Source organism: Crinia signifera, chromosome 12 (genome assembly GCF_055691185.1).
Source record: "Crinia signifera chromosome 12, ASM5569118v1, whole genome shotgun sequence".
Classification (NCBI taxonomy): Eukaryota; Metazoa; Chordata; class Amphibia; order Anura; family Myobatrachidae; genus Crinia; species Crinia signifera.
In genome coordinates, this window is record NC_139228.1 from 17,357,482 (window position 1) to 17,382,105 (window position 24,624).

The 24,624-nt window shown below is 44.2% G+C and overlaps 1 protein-coding gene across 1 annotated transcript in view; it reads right to left on the bottom strand.

The window, feature by feature from the left end:
- Positions 1-24,624, bottom strand: part of MIPOL1 (mirror-image polydactyly 1) — a 308,085-nt gene that overhangs the window by 23,402 nt on the left and 260,059 nt on the right. Inside the window, exon 10 of the mRNA XM_083166788.1 lies at positions 12,175-12,405. Within this exon, the coding sequence (XP_083022914.1) occupies positions 12,175-12,405 (231 nt within the window). The remainder of the gene's footprint in view (positions 1-12,174; positions 12,406-24,624) is intronic.

Consider the following 24,624-nt stretch of genomic DNA (forward strand, 5'->3'; position numbering starts at 1 on the left):
TTCGGAGGCAGAGACGCATTTTTAACTCTACACAATGGGGCACTACACATTAAAAATAGTTGGCATTGGCATAATGTCTCTCCTGTCCCTGCAAGCAGAGAAGCCTGGCACAGAGTGTACTGTAGTTTACTGTATTCATCTGGGGGCCAATGTGTTTTCGTTTTGTGGGGGACAGTGTGAATGATTGTTTTTTTTTTTTTTTATGTGAGGGCAAATGTGATTTAATTTTTGTTCATGTGGGGCATACTTGCCGATATTTCATTTTTCCTCTCTGGGAGAAGCCCGGAAATGAGACTTTCAGCTGTGCGCAGGGGGGCGCGGACGGAGCCCTGCAACATCAAGCCCCTCCCTCATTATATAAGATACCACTATTAGCGGGTGTACTATGCTCAAATGCAGTAATTTGTGTCATTTTAGCCCTGCCCCCTCCGCCTACAACCACGAATGCTGGTATTTGATAGGCAGGGTAGGAACTTGTGTGTGTGGGGCGGGGGGGGGGGAATGCGGGGGATACAGTAGGCTTGTCCACCCTCTCGGGGTGCTGGGATGGGGACCTGATTTTCCTGAGCCCTGCCAGCAGAGGCGTAACTAATATTGTGGCGCCCCCCCGCCAAAAAATTACCTTACCCCTCCGCATGCCGCCGCCGGCCCCGCATTCAGTCCGGCACCGCAGATAGCCTCCGGGCTCCGTCTCCTGCAGTAATGAAAAATGACACGACAAAATGGCTGCCCCCGTACAGCAGACAGTTTTTTTAGGGATGTACGAGGAGGCGGCGGCCTCCTCTAGCATCCGTAAAAACTGTCTGCTATTAGGGGGCAGCCATTTTGTCGTGACATTTTTCATTACTGCAGGAGACTGAGCCCGGAGGCTATCTGCGGTGCCGGACTGAATGCGGTGGCGGCGGCATGCGGAGGGGTAAGGGGGAGTCTGACCAGAGTGCCCGGGCACCGGGGGCGCCCCGCTGGCGCTTGCTCCCCCAAGCAGCCGCGGTGGCTGCCTTACGGTAGCTACGCCTCTGCCCCCCAGCCATTCCGGAAGGGTAGGCAAGTATGATGTGGGGGCCAGTGAGTGGGCCCAGTGTGTGTTTTTTTTTCCCCTGTTGGTGGCGAGCCTTGACAATTTTAAAATGTCAGTGTGCAGCTTTATTGCATCCTAGAAAATGAAAGCCAGAATCTGATTGGTTGCTATGGGCAACATCACATATTTTCATTTTTAGAAGCTTTAGTAAATGTACCTCATAATGTTTAAACTCCAATTAGACAACTGTACATGCATGCCAGTAGCAGCCATATTCTTACCATGTCTTAGATTCACGTAGGTGGCAATGTTGGTACTGTTCGTATCCGCGCAGCGTCAGGCCAATTGCCTAATAATACAGTGCATACATGTATAACTCAGGGTTGCCGACTTTTAAATGCTCCTCTCCGGGAGAAGCCCGGAGAGGAGACTTTTCTTACCCGATCGGGGGGCGGGGCTTGACTGTGATGTCATTAAGCCCCACCCACATTATGGGAAATAGGAGAAATGACTGATCTCCATGGAGGGGGCGGGGCTAAAATGTCACGATTGTGCCATTTTAGCTCCGCCCCCTCCTGAGACCCGCGGATTGCGGCATTTACATGCCGCGATTCAGGGGGCTCAGGGGGGGGGCCCGATTTTGGGGAGACTCCCGGGAATTCCGGGAGGGTCGGCAACCCTGGTATAACTGTCTCATGAACTCAGGTTGGGTACATGCATTGTACCCCATTAGGCATGCCCGGGAGAGCTAGTCTGTGAGGCATGTTCTCTGCAGAGCTCTGACATACGCAGACTATATTTAAAACAAGCCAAATGTGTTTTAAGCCAACCAGATCAGGGGTGACGAGCTGGACCCGTGGTTAGAGTTTGCTTATAAGTCGTTTACAGCTGGAAGTTTACACATTACAACACCGTACTATTGATTTATCAGCAGCAAAATATACGAAGCACACTTGGGTAAACTCTAGAGAGGGAAATGGTCGGGAGGTGATTGTTGTGGAGTATGTCAGACACAACGCCGTGTCTGGCAGACAGAAATAGCTGCAAAGTCAAGACTAATATTTAGTAAGACCGAAAGCACAAACAAATTAGGCCTAGCGATTGTAGGCTTCACACAGAATTAAAAAAGTCTATTTACATATCCTTTCAAAGTATACACCGTCCTCTCCACAGCAAACTGCTCACTTACAGATTACAGAATGAATACAGTATGTATTCATATACAGCGACAAGGCTCTGCTGGGATCTGTGGCTGACAGACTCAACAGCTCATTCCTGTTTACTAAGCAAAGGTCAGAGAGAAAAGTGACATCATAGAATCAAACCATTAAATAAAATAAATAGAGGTACTCTTTACCTAGAACGGCGCCCGCGATTGGCATCGCGGGCAAAAAATCGCGGGCATCGCGGTCATCGTATGCACATAAAAAAACGGGTGCGACGCGATGCCCACGATTTTCCCATAGGGATCAATGTTAAAAGTCAGATTGGACGCGATTTTAGTGTTAAATGCCTCAATGGCCGCGATTTTTACATAGGAAACAATGTTAAATGGGCCACAGAGCCCTAATAGTCCCCCTGAAGTCTTAAATGGCCCCCACAATTTTTACCCCACGATCAACGTGAACCCGAAGCGTGGCGAGCGGCGGCGGTACGCGTCCTCCGACCTTTTCATACCCCCACTATCCACGTCGGCGTGGAGTTGAGAACAGAATAGTGTGGCGAGCGCAGCGAGCCACCGAGCCCGAAGCGTGGCGAGCGCAGCGGATACCTGTGAAGCCCGCGAAGGGACGCGTTTACCTGTGAAGGTATCCGTGTCCGCTCGCCACACTATTCTATTCTCAACTCCACGCCAACGTGGATAGTGGGGGTATGAAAAGGTCGGAGGATGCGTACCGCCGCCCCTCGCGGGCTCGCTTCGCTCGCCACGCTTCGCTCGCCACGCTTCGGGTTGACGTTGATTGTGGGGTGGCGTTAACAATTGTGGGGGCCATTTCAGACTTTAGGGTGACTATTTGGGCTCTGTGGCCCATTTAACATTGTTTCCTATGGAAAAATCGCGGGCATTGAGGCATTGAACACTAAAATCGTGTCCAATCTGACTTTTAACATTGATCCCTATGGGAAATCGCGGCCATCGCATCGCACCCGTTTTTTAGTGCATACGATGGTCGCGATGGGCGCCGTTCTAGGTAAAGAGTACCACAATAAATAACAAACAAAAAAATTAGGGTAAAAGAGTGCTAATTATTTTTATATAATAAAAAAAACTATATGTGAATAATAACGCATATCTTTTTCTTAGCTATTCCCCTTTGACACAATGATGTGGAATATGGAAAAACAAGTTTTTCCAATAAAACCCCATTCATTTTCCACTAGAAAATAGCTTTCCTTTTCTGCATAATGAATAGGCCTGTTGATGAGTCTTAAGCTGGCCATATACTTGTCCGTTTTTGCCTGATTTCTGATTTGCCAATAAATCTGATTTGCCAGTTTTTATCCGATTTATTGTCCCGATCTGTAAAAATCGGATGAAAACTGGCAAATCAGATGTATTGAAGTCCCAGGAAAATGGCCGGCGCAACCATTTTCTGGTGACTTACACATGCACAGTAGAGGTGTCCCTGGGAACGTCATGTTCCCGGAGACCTTCACATTAGATTCTGGCACAATGTCAGAGTGTAGTGCACTGCCGGAGAGGAGGGGCCCAATCAGAGCCTGCACATTTGGCAGGCTTGCAGGAAACTCGCCCAACTTCCCTGGGGGCTGCGAGGGGAACCCGATTTTTGGGAGACTCCCGGTCAATCCGGGAGGGTAGGCAAGTATGCAAATACTGTGACCTACTAGTCCAATATTTCATTACCTTTTCTATTGTCTGTGCATTTTAATTTTGGTGTTTTTGTGTTAGTCAACGACTTGCTGTCCATTGCGCCCATACACTATCACCATATCACTATTTTTTTCAAACATAACATTTGTTTTCGTATTTTTTTTTTTGTTCTTTTTTAATCTTCTTTACAAAATTGTGTTGTGTTGGGTCATAATTTTGCTATAACACCCTTTTTGTAAATCATTATGAATCGGTTTTCTTTATATTGCTTTCAGCTAATGCCATTTTTACAAATATGCTTTAATATAACTAGGGATAAAATAAGTATTTGTTCAATCCGGGATTCCGACTGTTGGACTCTCCCGACGGTCATAATCCGGGCTTTTTTTGTTTGATTTGACAATCGAGTCAATGTTCCGGCTGTCGAGTGTCGCAAAGTCTGTGGATTGGCGAAAACGGCTGCGGACTGTCATAAAAACCAGCCATGAATTCGACAATCCGCGGCTGTTTCCGGCAAAACAGATCCGACTAAAAAAAGAGTTGGATCTGACAGCCTTCAATGCTGATTGAATACCCCCCTTAGAGGTAAATTTATTAAGATGGGAGTTCTATTGAAGATGGGATGTTGGTCACAGCAACCAATCAGATGTTATCTATTATAGTCTAGAAGGTGCTAAATAAATAAAGAAGTAGAATCTGATTGGTTGCTATGGGGAACATCTCATCTTCAATAGAACTCCCATCTTAGTATATTAACCCCTTAAGTAGGACACACACTATACCACATATTGGACGATCTTGTGATCTTTGACGGATCACATCGACCATCTGTGTACCGTCAATTCATATCATGAATTGGGCGCTTGCATTGTCCTATCTGATGTGCTGCACATCACATGGTACAGTTCCCTGGATGGGGCGGTGCTTTTACATGAAGCATAAAACAACATACTGCGGCGTTGTATGGCGGATCATGTAGTGTGTGCAACAATGCAGTATGATGTCACATCACGTCACCGCCTCGCAGGGTCATCCCATCATCTATGTGTGTACCCAGCTTTACAATGGACTGACAGTGGTTGCTTCCTTTGCAGGGTTTAGTTTATTATGTGTGTATAGATGTATATAACAATTAACATTTTTTTGTTCTAATCATTCTCTGTAAACAAGCGTAACACACTATGACCTACTGTATATGGCACAAAAGCTATAAAACAAGTCACCGTTCCATAGAAACGCCTTGTCTTACTGCTATGTGTGTTCACAATAGTAAATATTGAGGGCAGTGGCAGATAAGCCTGTATTCTACCAAATAGATATAGTATTATTACCTGCAAAAACACTTCCCTTCTCAGCTAGCAATCAATCCAATTTCTCTATTAGTAACAGATACGCTTTCATCAGGTATATTAGAAGTTACTTCTCTTCACAGCACAAATGAAAGACTTGTTTAATTACCATCTTTAACTATAGGATCGATTCAGCCCAACGATCAGTTAAGTCCCTCCCCGCAACAGTGGAATCCCGCCCCTGTGCATTGCTGCAAATGACTTCAAATCCTTTCGCAATCACTCAGCATCGAATGGATATCATTGCCGCAATAGCACATTATATTATAGGGAGTATCGCCTGTCATCAATGATAAATAAGCCCATATACTGTTAGAAAGCAATCTGTAATAGCTTATTTTTTTATTGGCCAGTGGCTTCCTCCAAGGTAAACTGGATATTGGTTATGGGGGGGTGTATCTGGTGTAGATGCCTGTGACACCTGTCACCAGAGAGACCGGGCAGGAGAGATTACAGCCTCCCTGTGTGGTCCAAGGATTTAGTAAAAACCGGAATGGTCCATACCATACGGGGAGACTCTAAATATGCCTTCCCCTATCTCCCCGGTAACGGGTGTCACAGGCCCCCCCTGGACGGGACACCCCAAGCTCTGGAATGGCACAATTTGATAAATGGGGCCTGTCCGGTCCGGTGTTCCAGATCTGGTCTGGTTCCGGTTTTTCTAATAATGTAAAATCAGGGCCACATTGTAACCAGAAAAGCAGCGCTATTATTTATTTATTACCAATTATTTATATAGCGCACACATATTCCGCAGCGCTTTCCAGAGAACATTTGAACATTCACATCAGTCCCTGCCCCAGTGCAGCTTACACTCTTATGTTAATTTTGTTAGGAGCCAATTAACCTACCAGTATATTTTTGTCTTGTGGGAGGAAACCCACACAAGTAAGGGGAGAATATACAAACTCTGCACAGTTAGGGCCATGGTGGGAATCGAACCCATGACCTCAGGGCTGTGAGGCAGTAATGCTAACCATTACACCGTCCCTGCTGCTCTACCCTACAAATATTCCATGTGCCTTGGTTTGGTGGCTTCTGTACATACACATTGTTAAAGTCAGGACTACAGTCACAAGACAAAAATCTATTGCAGTATATTTCACATAATGGTCTGGGAAATGTAGAGATCCCACAGATCATCTTGGCAAGCCCACCTCTTCAAACACAAGAGGCACTTTCTCCGCACTAAGTGGGCACATTGTTCCTCTCACTACATGCAGGGGAGATTGATGGGGAAAGAGGTAGAATGTGACTCTGCCGTCGGCCTGGGCAGCTGAAAAGGGTTTTGTGTACTCTCTGCTCACCGCTATGATAATCCCTACACTTTACAGAATGTGCAGACCCTCATCCCTCTCACACCCCAGTGCTAAATTCCTTGTGCTTTCTATGAGCTTCCTATACTGATTCTTCTCAGCAGCAGAATACTTGTCACAGCTGTGTTAGGAAAGGTAACCAGGTTTTAACCTGCCTCCCCCCCCCCCCCCCCCCCCCTTCTTGATGTGTCTTTGCCAAGCTGGATCCACTTCACACTCAGCTGACGTGTCTCGGAGTCACTATTCTTCTGTCCTGTATGTTAGAAGCGCCCTTAAAACAGATGTTTCCGTGTGTTTGTGCATCTCAAACCTAAAGGCAGAAGCTCGGCATATAAAAGGCGGCTGCATTTTTGTGTGTCTTACTGTCATTGTGCGAGTTTGACGGTGGGTGGGCTTTGTTTTACTGTGTGTGTTTTAGGGGCCAGTGGAACTTGTAGAGCATTTGAGAGCTGTCACTGCTTTCAATGCCCTGGAGAGATTTGCATTGCTGAGTAATCCTGAACTATGGAGAAGGGGTGAAAGTCATTTTTTTATTCTTATAGTTGCACCTATAAAAATTGGGAACTTCGTGACTACATTTAGCTGATCAGCTTTAACGTCCAATGATGCCCTGGAGAGATTTGCATTGCTGAGTAATCCTGAACTATGGAGAAGGGGTGAAAGTCATTTTTTTATTCTTATAGTTGCACCTATAAAAATTGGGAACTTCGTGACTACATTTAGCTGATCAGCTTTAACGTCCAATGTAGAACCTGTAGAACGCATCTACGTAGCGCCCTGCTTTGTCCTGTGTCTGAAGCACAACCAATCCCCATTGAGACCTTCTTCTCGAACTTCTTTTAATTCTTCCAAGTATTCCTTAGTCGGTAATAGGTACTAGTACACTTTGCAGATCACCCCGTGCGTAGCAACCAGGTATAGACTTGATATTGTATTAAAACTTTGTGTCGGGTCCTTAAATGGTGTTTTCTCTTTAAATGCATTTTTTTTAAAATAAACTCCAATTTAAACTTGAGTGGGACCCCTGCTGTTTGCCTAATGAGCGTCGGTGAGTGCTGAACGATTGGATTCCTCAATGTGTTTGCTAGGTAAAAAAAAGGCAGCTAAGTCATTGGGCAAGCGAGTACTTGTGCGGCGGAGACGGGGGATTTTATAAAAACAGAATTTAACTTTCTTTTTTCGTTTCTGAAGTTCTGCACATATTTACTTAAAGGAGACTTATTCCTGCCACTACTACTAATGTTCCCGAGTTATTCTAGGACAAAGTTATATTACTCATAATATTAGGGTGTGGGGGTAGTCAGCCACCTGAGAAAGAACTAATGGATCTATTTATCAAAGTATATGTACTGTGTATAGATATATCTATATATATCTATCTATCTATCTATCTAGATATATATATATATATCTATATCTATCTATATAGATATATATATATATATATATATGTATATATTATAAAATTTTGATGTAGAAGCTGTAGTGCCTGCATAATTATTGTTGCTAATGTAGAAGGTTCATTAGGGCTGCAGTTCGTAGTCCCCATTATTATAAAGGGACTACGGTCTGATGCATGTTCCAAACTCTGAAAAAGCTTTGCATAGGGGTCGTACGTACTGTAGCTTGGCCTTACACTACTGTCAGATGGCGAAAACCCTTATGCCCCTTTCAGATCGCACTTTTTAACCGGTATTTTGCAGTTTTTTAACCGTTTCAAAATGGTTATATGTGCGGTCTGAAAGGTGCAGTACCGATTTACCGTTTTAAAAAAGCAGTTTTTGCTAAACGGCTAAATTGAAGGGTCCTACCCGTTTCAGACCCGGTATTTTGGCACCAAAATACCGGGTCTAAAACAATATTTAGGACCCAGCCAATGAGCGAACCCAGCGCAGTGAATACTTAATGAGCGCTCATTAAATAATCATAGGCATCTCCAACCCGTACACCCCCTGGAGCCCCCCCTGTAGGGCTAACACCCCCCCCCCCCCATGTGTTTAAGAAACACCCTGTACGGCCGGTACCTCCTGCGTTGCGGATCCCGCCTCTTGCTGCTTATTAAAAAAAAAGTGAATTTCGGAAAATGGCTGCCCCATAGGAAAACTTTCGTATGGGGGCAGCCATTTTCCGAAACTCACTTTTTTTTATAAGCAGCAGGAGCTGGGATCCGCAACGCAGGAGGTACCGGCTGCACGGGAGGTTTCTTAAACACATTGGGGGGGGGTTGTTAGCCCTATGGGGGGGAGGGAAGTCAACCCTAGGGGGGCGCTGAAGACCGCACTGGCTACCGTTTAAGCGGAGATGCGTGTGAAAGGGGTTTTACCTGGCAGACCCGTTTTTGGAAACGTTTTCAAATAAAGGGTCAAAGCCAGTTATGCGGTCTGAAAGCAGCATTAAACGTATGGAGCTTTTTCATAGGAGAGAGGCCAACAGCTGTCCCTTTGAGTATGTAGTGAGGAGATTATATATATATATATATATATATTAGTGCAAAGAACAGGCGTCACTCCGGGACTTGCGTGAAAGATATTTAATATGAGGCGGTCAACGCCGTTTCGGGGTGTTACCCCGTCGTCAGGACCAAAGCTCAAGGTTTGAGCTTTGGTCCTGACGACGGGGTAACACCTGAAACGGCGTTGACCGCCTCACATTAAATATCTTTCACGCAAGTCCCGGAGTGAAGCCTGTTCTTTGCACCATATATGTGGTGGATTCCCCACCTAGGAAGGCACCCGGGCAACTAACAGCAGGAGTGCCGGACATCCTTGGGCTATATATATATATATATATTCAGTTACAATTAAAATATCTGTTGCAATGCATGTTCATGATAGATTGTAAGCTCCTCAGAGCAGGGCCCCTTTATCTCCTGTTGTCTAAGCCCTCCGCTCTTCACATTTCACACACAGCTCTCTCATACTCAAACGCTCAGCAACCATCTTCGTCCAAATACTCATCTCCATCTTTGGCCACCCAGGTGCAGACGCAGGATTTTCAGAAGGGGGTTTCCAGAGGGGCGGAGTAAAGAACGGAGATGGACACTTAGGTGACCCAGTATATGCCAGGTCAGTTAAAGTATTATAGATAGACCAAATGTATATAAATAATAATAAAAAAAAAAATATATATATATACACACATACACACACACACATATATATATATATATATATATATATATATTTATATTTATATATACACATATATATATTTATATATACACATACAGGGGCATCAACAGCAGTGTAGACTCCTGGTTATAGCAATGTATTGGGGCCCCTACCGATCCTCCAGGGTGGGGGAAGCTTTGATGTCCCGTGGGTGGTAGGGGGTATTATATCAACCGCTCAGCTTGTAGGGCCTGGATCAGTAATTTCCACTAATTACCCCTTTACTGCAGAGATGGTGGGAGAAGGGGGCATTGGGCTGAATGAAGGGGCCCTGATACATAACTTCCAGGGTGGTAGAGGATGTTTAATATGCAGAGGAGGGGTGTATAGTGGAGTGGGCTTATTATTCATAATTTTCTGGTGGGAGGACAGCTTGCTTGACTGCACATATCTCCAGTTCCCGGAAATAGATTTCTTAGATGATCCCACCTACCAAATGATATTGGGGACTAGGGGATCAAAGTTTAGGAGGCAGAGCAATCTTCCAACGAGTATATAAAACTACATATCAGGTGTGTGGAGCTGGAGCAGTAACCAGCTGCTGGAAGGCTGATATCTCTGGTTCTGGGAAGAGTAGAGACAAATTACTAGTGTCCTTCAAAGGGAGAGAGTCACAGCTTTTGTAATATACCCTCAGAAAAACTCTAAGTCAGAAAGAACCTTAAATATCTGACTGGGAATAGCAATTAACAGGCTTGGATGGGGACCACTGCTTTGAAGTCAGATATCTCCGGTTCCCAATGGCCGATTGCTTTAAATTCTTGTACCCATGGAAAGAGGGGACCCTCAGGTTTCAGCCTAGGACACTTGACTCCTGGGGGGGGTTTCTGGATACTCAGAAACACCCCCTGCATGCGCTACTGCCACCAGCCGCTAGTAGTACATTGATGAAGTCCTCACTACTTTTACATTTAAGCTGTACTGCGTATTGAACTATGGCGCTCTTCTTACCTGTAATCTATTTTTATTATCTAATTTACTGTAATGTTAAGTTTTGTCTCCCTGTACTGTTCCTTTGTACGGCGCTGTGAAACACTTGTGGCGCCTGGAATATAAAATTCTAATAATAATTATTATATTAATACATAGCAGTGCTTTAATAAGGCAGCATACACCCGTGACATCATTATGTCATGCCTAGGGGCTGTGGTGGCCGACACTGTCCCCATACATGTATGGTGAGATATGCTACTACAATTCTACGCTGTACACTGTTTGTAACTGATTTATTGAGGAAAACCCTCCCAGAACAGGATAGGCGGGCAAGGACACAGAAGTGGGTGGTCTGTGAGGACCCATTGATGCAATTTGTGCAGAATTGCAGCATCATAGTCACACCGCAGCTGTACAATGCCTTTTTACTCTGCGCTGTACATTGGGGAGTGAACCCATGATGATGCAATCATGATGTCACGGACACCAAACAGCCCATCTTCATGCCAGCCACGTTAGTTTGTAGCTTATAGTGTCTAGGTTCTTAAGATTTGTTTTTCTGTAGCAACAGAATGAATGTAAAGTCATGGTATAACGGTTCTCCCCAATCCAGTTACTCGCCCAAAAGGTGCAGGTTGGGGACAGAATACCAGGAATTGCATGTCTGTGTGGAGGGGGTGGGCCTGAAATGATGTAAACTGTGTCATATTAGCCCCACCCCTCACTCCACAGATCTGCAATTGGTAGCATTTTGCTGCAACAATCAGGACCTAATGGGGGCTGTGGAGCTGACAGATTTACCATGTTCCGGGGTGGGAAGCCCCTAGATAACCATCTCCAGCCTATGGGCTAATATATGGGAAAATTCTTCTTGGATTGAAAAAAAAAATGAATAATGTGACAATGTTATATACCAGTATAAATAATGGCTTTAATAAATACCTTACTCTTCATTGCAGCGGTAAGTAGCCCTGTTGCAACACACTCCTTCCCCCAATGTTGGCACTAATCGGGTATTACAATTCCCTCGAAAAGCCAACCCTTGGAGCTGAGATAACACATTGGGATTTTATCCCGGATCCCATGGGTTTTTGTGTGATCACGGGGTCTCTAATTGGATTCTGTGACCATAAATCCCAATATTAGGTTGTTTTTATTGGCCAAAAAGAGATGTCATCTAATTGGATAACCCCCAAAGACAGAATTCCATTAAACTAAATGTAAAATCACTTTTCTCAGTTTAAATTGTTGTGGATTTCATTTGATTGTGGTACTTTTATAGGTGACCTCTATCTAATGACTTGACCGCCATTTCACGGTTGTCCTACTCACTGATGGCCACGATGTCACAAGTGCAGATCAGTGGCGCAGAGGGGTGCAAATCTGTCACCCCAATTCCAAATAAATTTGTAGGACGGCGATTTTACTAGAAAACATTTGATGGCCAGGGATTGATTCCAGGTGTCTGCAATCCCACCCCAAATGTATTTTATAGTGTAACCCACAGATTTATAATAATCGTAAGTAAGAGAAGAAGAGTTTCAGCAGGACTTACTTCTGCACTTTCTCCTCCATCTCCTGTTGGACAGTGGTGGCTCTGCGCACAGATTCCTTCATCTCCGCATTCTGGCTCTGAGCTTCGCGCAGGTGGAGTCCCAACTGTTCATTCTGCCGCTGAGTTATTCTGAGAAGCTCTGCTCGGTTTCCCAAAGCTTCATCATATAGGTTCATCGTCCTGGAGAACTGCTCCTTTAGATCTGCTTCTTGAGACAAGGACTGGTGCAAGCTGGAGAAATACCATACAAAGAGTGTTAAGGGAGAACAACTTCTACATTTATGAAAGCATTCCAGCTTTTCACATGAATGTTCTTATTCTGCTCAGGCCAACGTATGGGGATATTTAATTATTCCCGAAGCAGTTTTGGCTGTTAAAAACAGACGCATTTCCAATAGGAGGCCATGTGATGTCATGTGGAAACACATGACATCAAGGATAATCCTCTATTTATTTATTTACAGTTTCTTATATAGAGCAGCAGATTCCATTACGCTTTACAATTGTAGACCGTGATAGAACAAACTGGGTAACAACAGACAGACATGGAGGTAGGAGGGCCCTGCTGCAAGCTTACAATCTATAGGGACATAGGAGGGAAACACAAGGACAGGCACCAGTAATAGCATAGCTTGTAGGTCCAGAAGGGAAGCTATATAATACATCAGTGCCTCAGAGGGTTATGCGTGTAGAACTTAAATATGATAGGCTTGCCTGAAGAGGTGAGTTTTCAGGGAACACTTGAAGGTTTGGAGGCTAGTGGAGAGTCTTATTGTGCGTGGAAGGGCATTCCATAGGATGGGAGCAGCCCGATGATAGTCCTGTAATAGTGAATGGGAGCTAGAGATCCGTGCAGAAGAGAGACGCAGATCTTGTGCAGAGCGGAGTCCCATGTGTTATCCTGGGTCTGGTGGCTGCTTATTGGGGATTATGCTTTGTGTGCCTGATACTGTACATGCAGTCATAATCTCAATAAGAGTATAAAGAGATACACATGCTGGCATTGGGGCTAATCGGAGAGCCTTGGCAAACCAATTACCCGTGGGCAATAGTTGGATACCCCCCCCCCCCCCCATAAGGTACATTGGGGCAGATGTATTAAGCCTGGGAAAGTGAAAAAGTAGAAGGTGATAACGCAACAGCCAATCAGCTGTGTTTGAAAAAATGTTTGGACTTGAATGGTCGGTGTGTTATCACCTTCCACTGTTATCACTGCTCTATCACTTTACCAGGCTTAATACATCTGCCCCATTGTGTGATACGGAGATATTTCTGGGTGACCCATACAAAAACGGGGACAAGTACACTGGATAAAATGCTATGTGCACCATTGTGTGAATGGCAATTTGCTAATCATATTGCACACAGGGGCAGATTTATTAAGCTTGGAGAAGAGATAAACTGGAGATAAAGCGGAGAAAAGGTAAAAGGAGATAAAGCACCAGCCAATCAGCTGTGTTTGAAAAAGACAGTTGGGAGCTGATTGGCTGGTGCTTTATCTCCTTTTACCTTTTCTCCGCTTTATCTCCAGTTTATCTCTTCTCCAAGCTTAATAAATCTGCCCGACAGTACCAGAAGAGGGCCACCTAATGGTCATGAAGTAGCATGATCGCGAAAATGCTTAGCAGAATATGAAATTATTATTATTTATTAACAGTTTCTTATATAGCGCACACATATTCCGCAGCGCTTTACAGAGAATATTTGAACATTCACATCAGTCCCTGCCACAGTGGAGCTTACAATCTATATTCCCTACCTCATGTACACGCACACACAGACATTCTAGGGTTAATTTTTTGGGAGCCAATTAACCTATCAGTATATTTTTGGATTGTGGGAGGAAACCGGAGTACCCGGAGGAAACCCACGCAAGAACGAGGAGAATATACAAACTTCGCACAGTTAAGGCCATGGTGGGTATTGAACCCATGACCTCAGTGCTGTGAGGTAGTAATGCTAATCATTACACCATCCGTACTGCCCTAGACAACTATTTTTACAGTTAATTATTGTATTATCATATAATGGCTAAATTCGTTTTTAAGATAAATATTTAGCACCCAGAAACGATGTAGGCAGGGGACAGGATTGAGCTCTGTCTGCCCTTTTGACACCTGTCTGAATTTTGCTACATTCCCAGACCATACAGGGAGGCGTTTATTTCTCCCTTTCCATCTCCCAGGTGACACACCGGACACTATACAAGCTCTGGAAAGACAATTTCACTAATGGAGCTTGTCCGGTCCGGTGTTCTGGGGTCCTGGTCCTGTTCCGTATTTCATCCATTCCCAATAATACAGTCACTACAGAAGTAGGGGAAGACTGTTGGCAACATATCAACAGATATATATCTATAATCTAGAATGTAAGATAAAAGTAACTAGCAAGGACATAAGGGAAAACCGGGCCACATAAAATGTATACTGCGCGGTCTTTCTCAACCTAAAACTCATGTTACTCAATCAGACACTTGCTCATTGCAACACAGTCCAGTGTCCACAACTGCAGGTTAAATAATAAACTGGCTGCATATCATCATCCCAGCCAGCTGACTGTCCTAGAGGGTCACTTTCCTCCCACATACAGATAACGGCACTGTGCAGATTGTAGTTCTTGTATACGACATGCAGCATGGTGTGTTACCGGCATTCTAGGTGACTAATGGGATTGACACACAGTGTTTACGTCACAGAAAGTCTAGTCAACAAATATATATTGTATCATTCATGATTACAATGAACGCCATCCATCAGAGGAATGTGTAAATGTGACCTGCAGAAACCGTATTCCACCAAATGAATGAGGTTACCCACACGGGGCTGCTATTGCGATAATTAACTCCTTACTGTAGATCATATTGATATTGGGAGTCACAGAGAAGACCTGGATCATAAGTACTGTTTAGGGCTTTAAATGAACATATGATTAGCATTTATAATGGGGTGTGTGTGGTTCTTCTTGTGGTTTGTGATTTGTTACTGGGATCTTACTGACCACTTGAACAGTATTGACTGAGATTTCTGTTTGTATCTCAGTGCACTGTCATTGGCTAGTACTAGCACACATTCCTCTGAAAGGAGCTTCTATCAGCATCTCTGGTTATTAAATGCCCATGCACCAAGTACTGCTGGCATTTGTAATAGAATAGGGCTCATCTAAATTTAATGCAGTCCTTCACAAAGCTGCGAACACCTATGTTGTTCAGTGGATCCCATTTAAAAAAAAAAAAAAGAAAAAGAAAAGGTTATATTTGAAGCCCTTATGAAGCACTAACATATGCATAAATATGTTTAGCTCAGTTACAGTGGGAACTCCAGCGCCTGGAGTCCTGTTGGAGAAAGTGCGCGGTACTTGTTTCCTAGCACGGCGCTTGTCGGGTCCCATCGCATACTATAACTTAAGGTATGCGATGGGACCCGATCAGACCCGATGTTAGGCTTTTAAAGACTTTCCCATACAATTTTAAAATCGCGTTGCGATTTTACACTGTACAGCCACCATGATGGCTGATTACAATGTTAAATGCCCCCCCAGACCCGATTTTTAATTATATACCCACCATGATGGTTAATTAGTATGTCAAATGCCCCCCCCCATTGTTAACGCCAGGATCAACGCCAACCCGAAGCGCAGCGAGCCCGCGAGGGGCGACAGTACGCGACCTTTTCATATACCCACTATCCACGTCGGCGTGGAGTTGATTTTTTATAATGTGGCGAGCGCACGCAGAATACATGTGAAGTAATGCACATCCGCTTGCCACACTATATATAATCAACTCCACGCCGACGTGGATAGTGGGGGTATGAAAAGGTCAGAGCACTCGTACCACCGCCGCTCGCCACGCTTCGGGTTGGCGTTGATCGTGGCATGGCGTTAACAATGGGGGGGCATCAGTGTTCATCACCGGGACATACACACTGGGTGGCTTTTGAGCTGAAAGCAGCTCAAACGGTAAAAGTGAGCTGTTTTCAGCTCAAAATCACCCCATGTGTATGTCCTTAACTTCTCATTTAGCAAATTGTAACTACCTCCTCTACTATAAGACTAGTGTAATGTTTAGAATTAAAAAAAAAAAAAAAAAAAAAAACAATTTAATTTGTCAAAAACCATAAAAACCAGACTGACTAAAATGTAGTGTTTTTGGATTTCTTTGCAATCCAAAATGTAAAAATATTGTACTATGAGCAAAGAGTGTCCTGTGTTGCTAATCTCTACCTTATCGTTGCCCCTGATTCTAGGACATTGAGTGGGCGTCCATAAATCTGATTACCTTATCACTGAATGTGGTAAACAAAACAGAAGATCGCCCTTCTACAGTCCAAAGTCCAACATCTAACTTGAAAACAAACTTTCATGTTCAGACCTATTTAGGTCCAAATTCTACCATGAAAAAGAATGTACTGATATGCCACATTACAATGACTTCTAACTTAAATTAGGGAGAGCTCATGGGTCTTGCAAAACATCATGAGGGCTAGGTAAGGTTTTAAATAACAGAACTTCCATAGTCCAACATTTCATTCATGTAACCAGGGGCACCAAAAATATAACATCATAATAAAGACATTTATTTACTCCTCAACAGCTTTGTAATTTTCACTAACAAGTTATAATAAAAACAACTTACGGTACTTCCTTATCTTTGTGGCTACCGCTTACACTACGGAACTTACGTACTGTACGGCGAGCGCGCCACCACACTGGGTCCACCATCTAAAGTCGAGCCACCGAGCCTGAAGCATGGTGAGTGAAGCGAGCCCGCGAGGGGACAATGGGGGGGGGGGGGGGGTGGTGGTGATAAAAAGACAGCAGAGCTGAGGATAGAACCAAGACATAGACCTGTAAAACAGGGGAAAGGAAGTGGGAAGGGCCGGTGTCCTTGGCATAACTTCAGTTTTTGGGGAGGTTGTGGTTAAGGAAATTAAAGAGTAGTATTTGTGGATTATTCCCCCAAATCACCACTTTTCCAGGGTTAACCACAAAGATTTAGTATCACCCTAATGTATCACTGAGGGACCGCAGCAGATATCTCCCCATTCCCACTGACAGCTGCAACCCCCAAATGGCTTTGCTTTCTATAGGGTTGCGATGCGGCCAGATTTTCGAAGATTGGTCTTCACAACTATCAGCATCTGGGCATAGCGGTAGCCTGTGTTATGTGGAAGTCTAGGTACACACACGCCATTTTGTGATAGTATGGCCGCCATTTTGGTTCGCAGAGTTGCGCAAATAAAGTTTCCATACCCGAGTATGTGTGACAATGTGGACCAGAAGAGTAGACATACTATCACACATAAATTCATAATAACACACTTACACGAAATGAAATACAGTTAAAAGGTTTAGAACGCCACACATAGCTTAGTTAGCCCTGCACACACCTGTCTATATCGTGTTTAGTACCGTTCCGCTCAGTTCATTATGCGAAGTATTCCGGTCATTGCGAATATGTCGCAATGTACATTGCCCGATAGATATGGACATAATCCATATTCCAGAGACAGTTTCTGTTGTAAGTAGTTAACAAAGGAAACTAGCTCAAACCGGTTCTTATCCTTGCTGACGCCGAAACCACCAAACAAAGGACTCTTAAAGTTCACTCCCCTGCACCTGGTCAGACCAGGTACAGCGTCTAACCTCCAATCACAGTGGACCGGACATATGATCTCTGACCAATGAGAATGGCCTTTGACCTCCCCCTTCTGACCCTATAAGATAGGCGACCCGGAGCAGGCTCGCTCTCTTCGGCACAACTACCTTCCCTGGACCTTCCTACCGGACTATCGCTCATTCCTGAACGATAGTGAGCTCTGACCGGACTGCGCTTCGCATACTAGATGACCACGGTAAACGGTTGCATTTCACGGTATTTATTCTTAAAGTATTGTTGGCTGATTGTGTCTTGTATCTGTTTTCTTTCCCCTTAGCAGAGTCTGTTTAGTATTCATTGTTAGTATATTGTGTTACTTGTTATACCTGTTTATTCTTATTTCTGTAACCCCCTTTTGTCCTTTAGGGACTTAAATACAACCTTTTACGGAGCTCTTATCTCCATATTTCTATACAGTGGTCGTTGTCTGTTTATTCGCATAATAGCGATAAGGTATATTGCGGACACAGTCCGATAAGGTATATTCGCAGATTAGAGACAAAGTACTGCGAAGGAATCTCTGATTAAGGTATTGGTTCTTGGTATACATAATAAAATAAAAGGTACGCTACGCTGCGCTACGCTTTGTTCGCACGTAGCTAGGTATAAAGGGTACGTTGGTTGCGGACTTATTACGTAACCAACGCTTTTCACTTATTGTCTCTCTGGTCATATTTAATCGCCATTAACAATTGGGGGCATCGTCCATCCGCTCCACATTCCGGAACTCAGTACCAGGCGTGCGACCCGACCTATACCAGCAAAAGGGTGGAAGTATTTATTTGTTTCCATTGCTGGATAGGCCGAGTCCGCGGCGGTGCGGGGTTCGGGAAGTGCTAGCGCTGAACCCGGAGTACAATAAGTGAAAGCCACGTGTTTTAAAGTATATCATACCCAAGTGTTTAGTAAACTGTACTTCTGCCTGCCACAAGTAGTTTAACGGGGTATAGTGTCTTGGATTGCTTGTTTATTACAGTATATGTACCACGTGCGATAAGATTCGCACACGTGGAGTCTGTGTTTATTATAGTACATAGAGGATCCCCTCTGTGCAAAACTATAACTTTTATTGTTAGTTACTGCAAAACCAGAGACTCCGCCACGTGGCGACAAGCCCTGGGCCTTTTGCAGTAACGTAAAGCGTCTATTGTGTATTAAGCAAGGTGCGCGCGCACGTGCCCATATCGGGAAATTTTCGCATCTTTGTACGTGATTTATGGATTAAGTGCGGGATTTATTTCGCATCTTGATACGTAACTTTCGGACGGAGTTAAGGGATTTATTCCACATTTAGGCGCAATTACTGCGTATAGCGAAACCCGAGTGCAACCTTGCAAATACACTATAGAACACGTGGGTGGCCGATTCATCGGCGGCCTGTGAACAGTGCATGTACACACGTGGCTGTTCATTGGTACTGCACATGCAGCACACATAGGAACTCAAAGGTGAACAGTATTTAACCACTAGCTTTATTTAAACAGTATAGCAATATACTGCGAATGAGGCGGTGATTAATAAAAGAAAATAAGTTTTTTTCTTTTTGTTCATTTTTTTTTAAACAAGCAACTCAAGCATTATTTTAATAGATTCCTATAGAGTGTTATAAGGGATTTATACCTGCATAAGTATCCAGTGAAAAGCTACCAACTTGGGAAGATTTTCTGTACAGAAATATTTCAAATATATGCATAAGACCAAGGTGTAACCAGCGCCCAGTGTGAAAAATAACTGAGGCGAACGGGTGTGTGACGACACGACTCAAGCGCAGTGTAGCCAGTGTAGGACAGACCAGTTAGGACCGGGTTCACGTGACGACGTGCCCATAGGAACTGCCCCTTCCGTGGAACTACCTATTTTGATCCACTGGGAGGGTACAAGAGGCTAAATCGGAACCCAGTGATCCGATCAGCTACTTTAGAAATACCAGTTTTTGTGGGTACAGGAAAAACAAGTTTTGCTGTGCTCTGGAAAAACTGCCGCACCTTGCAAGTTGGCTAGCAGTTCGCTACTAGTTGAAAGACTTGGTGATTGAGTACATTACCTCGCATAGTGGGCTTCACGCTTGATTGCGGAATAGTGCCATTTTGTGGAGAAGGAGTGATTTGGGAGTGACTCACTGATAAACGGCCCTCCGGTTTCTGCTAGCTGTGAACGTTTATTCCTGTAATTATGGGTAATAACGGTTCACACAGGGATACCGAGTCAGTTAGGGAGGAATCTAGTCGACCCAAAGGGTCGGCGGCTTTCATTATGTGCAGGAAGCACGGTGAACTCGCAGTTGTTTATCAAAATAAATGGAGAAGAATGACACAAGGCAGCAAGTTAGAATTTCCCAGTGTTGGTAGCTTTGATCCAGAAATCTTATCTGCAGTAAAGGATGAAATATGTCTACTCTCCAGTCGTAAGAAGAGAGTGAAGCACATGGAAATTCTTAAATTGTGGCAGAAGGAAGGGCAGGAACAATGGGGAATCAAATGTTTGGCAGTGCCAGATACAATCAGCCACAATAAAAATGCAACCGTAGCCGCAACCGCTCCCCCACCCCCATATGTGCCGAAGGGGTTAATGACTAATAAGCGAGACCTGAGTAGTAATTTACCTGTTGCTAACTTGTACCCTGTCTTATCCCCTTATAAGGAAACCCGAGAGGAAAACGAGCAGCTGTTGGCACTGGCCGTCTCCCATGCAATTAATATGCTTAAGGGAAAAGCTCAACCCGCTGTTGAGGCTCTAGCACAGGAAGAGGAGACGGCTGATGCCAACAGCATAGTCTTGGACCCAGGTAAGAAGGCACTACACAGCACGGACACAGACGACTCCCAAGCAGGTCCCAGTAATGCGGATGTGGTACAAACATATCCTATGCGCACACTGGAAGTTCCCTATGGTAAGGCAGACAGAGAGGGTGTGATACCTACCAGAAAGATGACCATGCTAAACCCATGGACACGGTTAGAGCTGCGGTCCATCATTTTAGATTTCCCTGATCTTAGGAAAGATCTGACATTATGTCAGAAATTTGTAAGGGATCTGGGAAACTCTGATGAGCCCACCAACAAGGATTGGAGAATCATGTTGAGGGCCTGTCTCCCCACTCACATCGATATCCCGAAATTCATTCAGGATAGTGGATTGAAGGTGGACAAGGAGATAAATGATGAGATCAACCAGGAAAATATACGCCTAATCAACTTGCAGTTGGGAGTGTATTTTCCTGCAGCAGTGGAATATAGCAAGATATTCACTATCAAACAAAAAGATAGTGAATCAGCTAGCGAATATTTCAACCGGTGTTTGATGACGGTATCAAAACACACTGGTGTCGCCGATCTTAAGGGTAACCCACACCTGAGGGAGATGGTTGTCTCTGTGTTAGTGGAGGGGCTGAGAGAGAAATTGAAGAACAGGGTCCAAACATCGTTCCCAAATTGGCGAGGAATGACAGTAGATGCCCTACGGGAATCTGCCGTAGCCCATGACAAAAACATATCAAAGCACAGGGAACTGAAAACTGACAAACTGATGATGATTAACATCCAAGCCCTTACTAATGCCCCAAACAAAACTGCATAGCAACGAAACACCAGGGACACAGGTAGAAAACCAATTATCTGTTACAACTGCAATGGGGAAGGTCACATTGCAGCTCATTGTAGGTTAGGAAACCACAGGAATTATCAGACACATAAGCGAGAATGGGAATCTCACAAAGGTGAGACACGGAGATACCCAGCCCCTAGACAATGAGAGGAGACAGACAGGTCACGCAACATGCCTCCTCCCCATCTGATGGCTGACACTGTGCTAAGGGCAACCCAGGTCAGACAATAGGAAACAGGTCATACCTGTATCCTACAGCCAGTTAGATTAACTCAACACCTTAGAGAGGAACCTCAGGTGAAGGTTGATATAGCTGGAGTAAGGCAAACCTTTTTGGTTGATACAGGGGCGGCCAGATCTGTTCTCAACACTCCTCTTCACTTGGGTTTCACTGACAAACCCGTTAACAACATTCCCTCCTTATCTAGGTTGTGCCAAGCAATTAGTAGCAGCAATTGGGGTAACAGAAAAATACAACATTACCCACTGACGAAACCAGCGAAGGTTACAATCGGGCCTCTGCATACCAAACACTCTTTTCTGTTGGCTGCAGCGGCCCCGACTAACCTCCTGAGTAGAGATTTACTATGTAAAATGGGATGTGTCATCTATTGCACCCCTAATGGGGTATTTCTGGACACTCCTAGAAATCTTACACAAGAAGTGCAAGATATGCTGGACAGTCCTCAGAGGCTAATGTTGTATTCCACTGTTATAGAGTCAAATCCATCTAGGGTAGCTGAAATTACAGCACAAATACCGAGTTCCCTTTGAACTAAAGATGGGAAGGACACAGGATCAATGGCAACCATAGCTTCAATAGAAACCCTGTTAAAAACAGAAAGTATAGCGCCCCAAAGTACAGCCTCACCATTCGAAATCTGAGGTTGAGATGGAAAAATACCCAGTGAAATAACAAGGTTCCCAAAGGAGAACTTTTAGCTAAATACCCCTAGACACAGCCCATAGTCACAACCACACTGGGAAACAGAAAGAAAGGGAGGGCTTTACAAATCAGAACAGGAGTTGAAAAGGGTAAGAACCAAATAGTTGAGAGCCAATTCCCCCATAGTGCTAAATCCTGGTGTCATCAAAATAAAAGAAAAAATTTTCGGTTGAAAATAAATGTACACATTACTGTCATTAATATTTTCTACCCTTTTTGAGTTTTTCTCTCTCTTTTTCCAATTTTTTTCTCCTTTCCCTACTTTTCTGTTCCAGAAACCTCAGAAAGCCACCAAGCCCCTCCCCCGGGTTTTGCAAGATCGCACACTGTCCTTACGGCCCACAAATGGGTAAATACCAATACAATGGGTTAATGATCTATTGTTATGTCCTTTCCTCATCCACAGCACCAGCAGTTGGCGATAGACAACCTCTGGTGTATCCTCCTGAGGCAGGACATAAGGTATCTCAGGACGGATTGCGGTTGCGCCTGAACAAGGGGGGGAGGGGGAGGGAAATCTGGGACACATTAGTAACCATAAACCCACAAATCATAGAAAAATAGTTCGAAGAATCTGTCGCACTCCCAGCAGAGAAATACCATTGTGAATATGCGGTACCCTGTAAAGCGAGTAGTCACAATATAGATATTTTTCAGTAAATCTTGAACAAAGTCCCAATAACTTTAAGCATTACTCCTAATGTTACCCAGGGCAACCACAGCCACCATCTTGTGAAAAGCAGTCCAAGTAATGCACAAAGCATTCCCCTTCTACAAAGAATGAAAAGGGTTGTAAAACGCATTTACACATAAATAGGTGCAATCACAATACCCATGTCTTCACAGACAGATGTGGACAATAAAGAAGGAGAAACAGGCCTGATTACAGCTTTTTGCCATGGGTAAAACTGACACAAGAGACCATGTGATTTAGAATATTAGACCTGCTGAGGGGGCGACAGATATAGTGACGTAAGAAACCTGGTGATGCCAGCCTGACCAATGTCGTACTGCAGTGTGCAATTAAACCCTATTACTTAAGCACATTCATACTTGTCTACACAGTGTAGTCGCCATAGCACTACTGGTAAACAAAACTGAGAATGTGGTGTTGGGGTGTGTTTTAACTGTTTATGCTCCTCATATAGTCTGGACACTCCTAAAAAAATTCTGCCTAAACATAGGAAAAAAAAAAAAAAAAAATATTCATCAGCCAAGTTCACTAAATGGGAACTTGCATTGATGTTACCATGTAAAATGGGTAATATTGTAAACCCAGCAACACTCTTACCAGGTGTGCCCGCCAAAGGCACAAAGGGTGGAGTGGTGCTGAGGTTGCTGGAATGGTGGAATTTAGTGGGAGCCGAGACGAATATGATTGCATGACATGTTTGAATCAGACCTTTTGCAGCATGCCCCCAAAGGGTGGTAACAACCCATTGGAAGAGGTAATTCATTTTTTTTTCCGTTCTTTCCACAACACCGAGAGGGAAAATTGTACACTGGCTATACCGTAATAGATGGAAAAGGCATAGTAGAGGCTGAACCCATTGGACGTCTCACTCAGCAGCAGCAGTCTCATTAATAGTACTGCGAACTGAGAGAAAAACAGCCAATATTCATGCCGACTCCAAGTATGTTTGTTGGGGTAATACAAAAGATCTTAGGCCCTATGGCGCCTCAGATGTTTTGTTTCAGTAGCTGGCACTCCAGTGGCGCAAGCGTTGTAAGTTTAAAAGATTCTTGACAGTCACACAGCTGCCGGACAGAGTGGCTGTTATCAAGTGTAAAAACCACATCTTCAATGAGGATTCAGTGTCACTTGATGATGAACATGCTGGCAAGGCAGCTGGGTGAGCCATGCGCTCTGCGGATAATGTTTGTGTTCCCCCTATAAATGTCAGTATATTCACATAGTAATACAAGATTTGTGTCCCCTGCAGGAGAAGCAGTCTGGAAGCCGAAGGGATGTGGACAGGAATAGAAAGATGGACAAGGTAAACCAGTGACTCTAAGAACATGCCAAACTGTCAGGACAGAGATAGCCCATGGCCTGACTTGTCTTGACAGGGAAGGTATGTGAAAAAAATTAGTCCAAAATTACTGGTGTGCCCACAGACAGGTAAGACGACAGAATCATGCCTTACTTGTCTGGGGGAAACAAACTGCAACGGCTGTTCCCACAGAGCCATCTCCACATCCCTCCTCCAGCAGGATCCTCTGCAGGTAATACAAAATTGGCTTT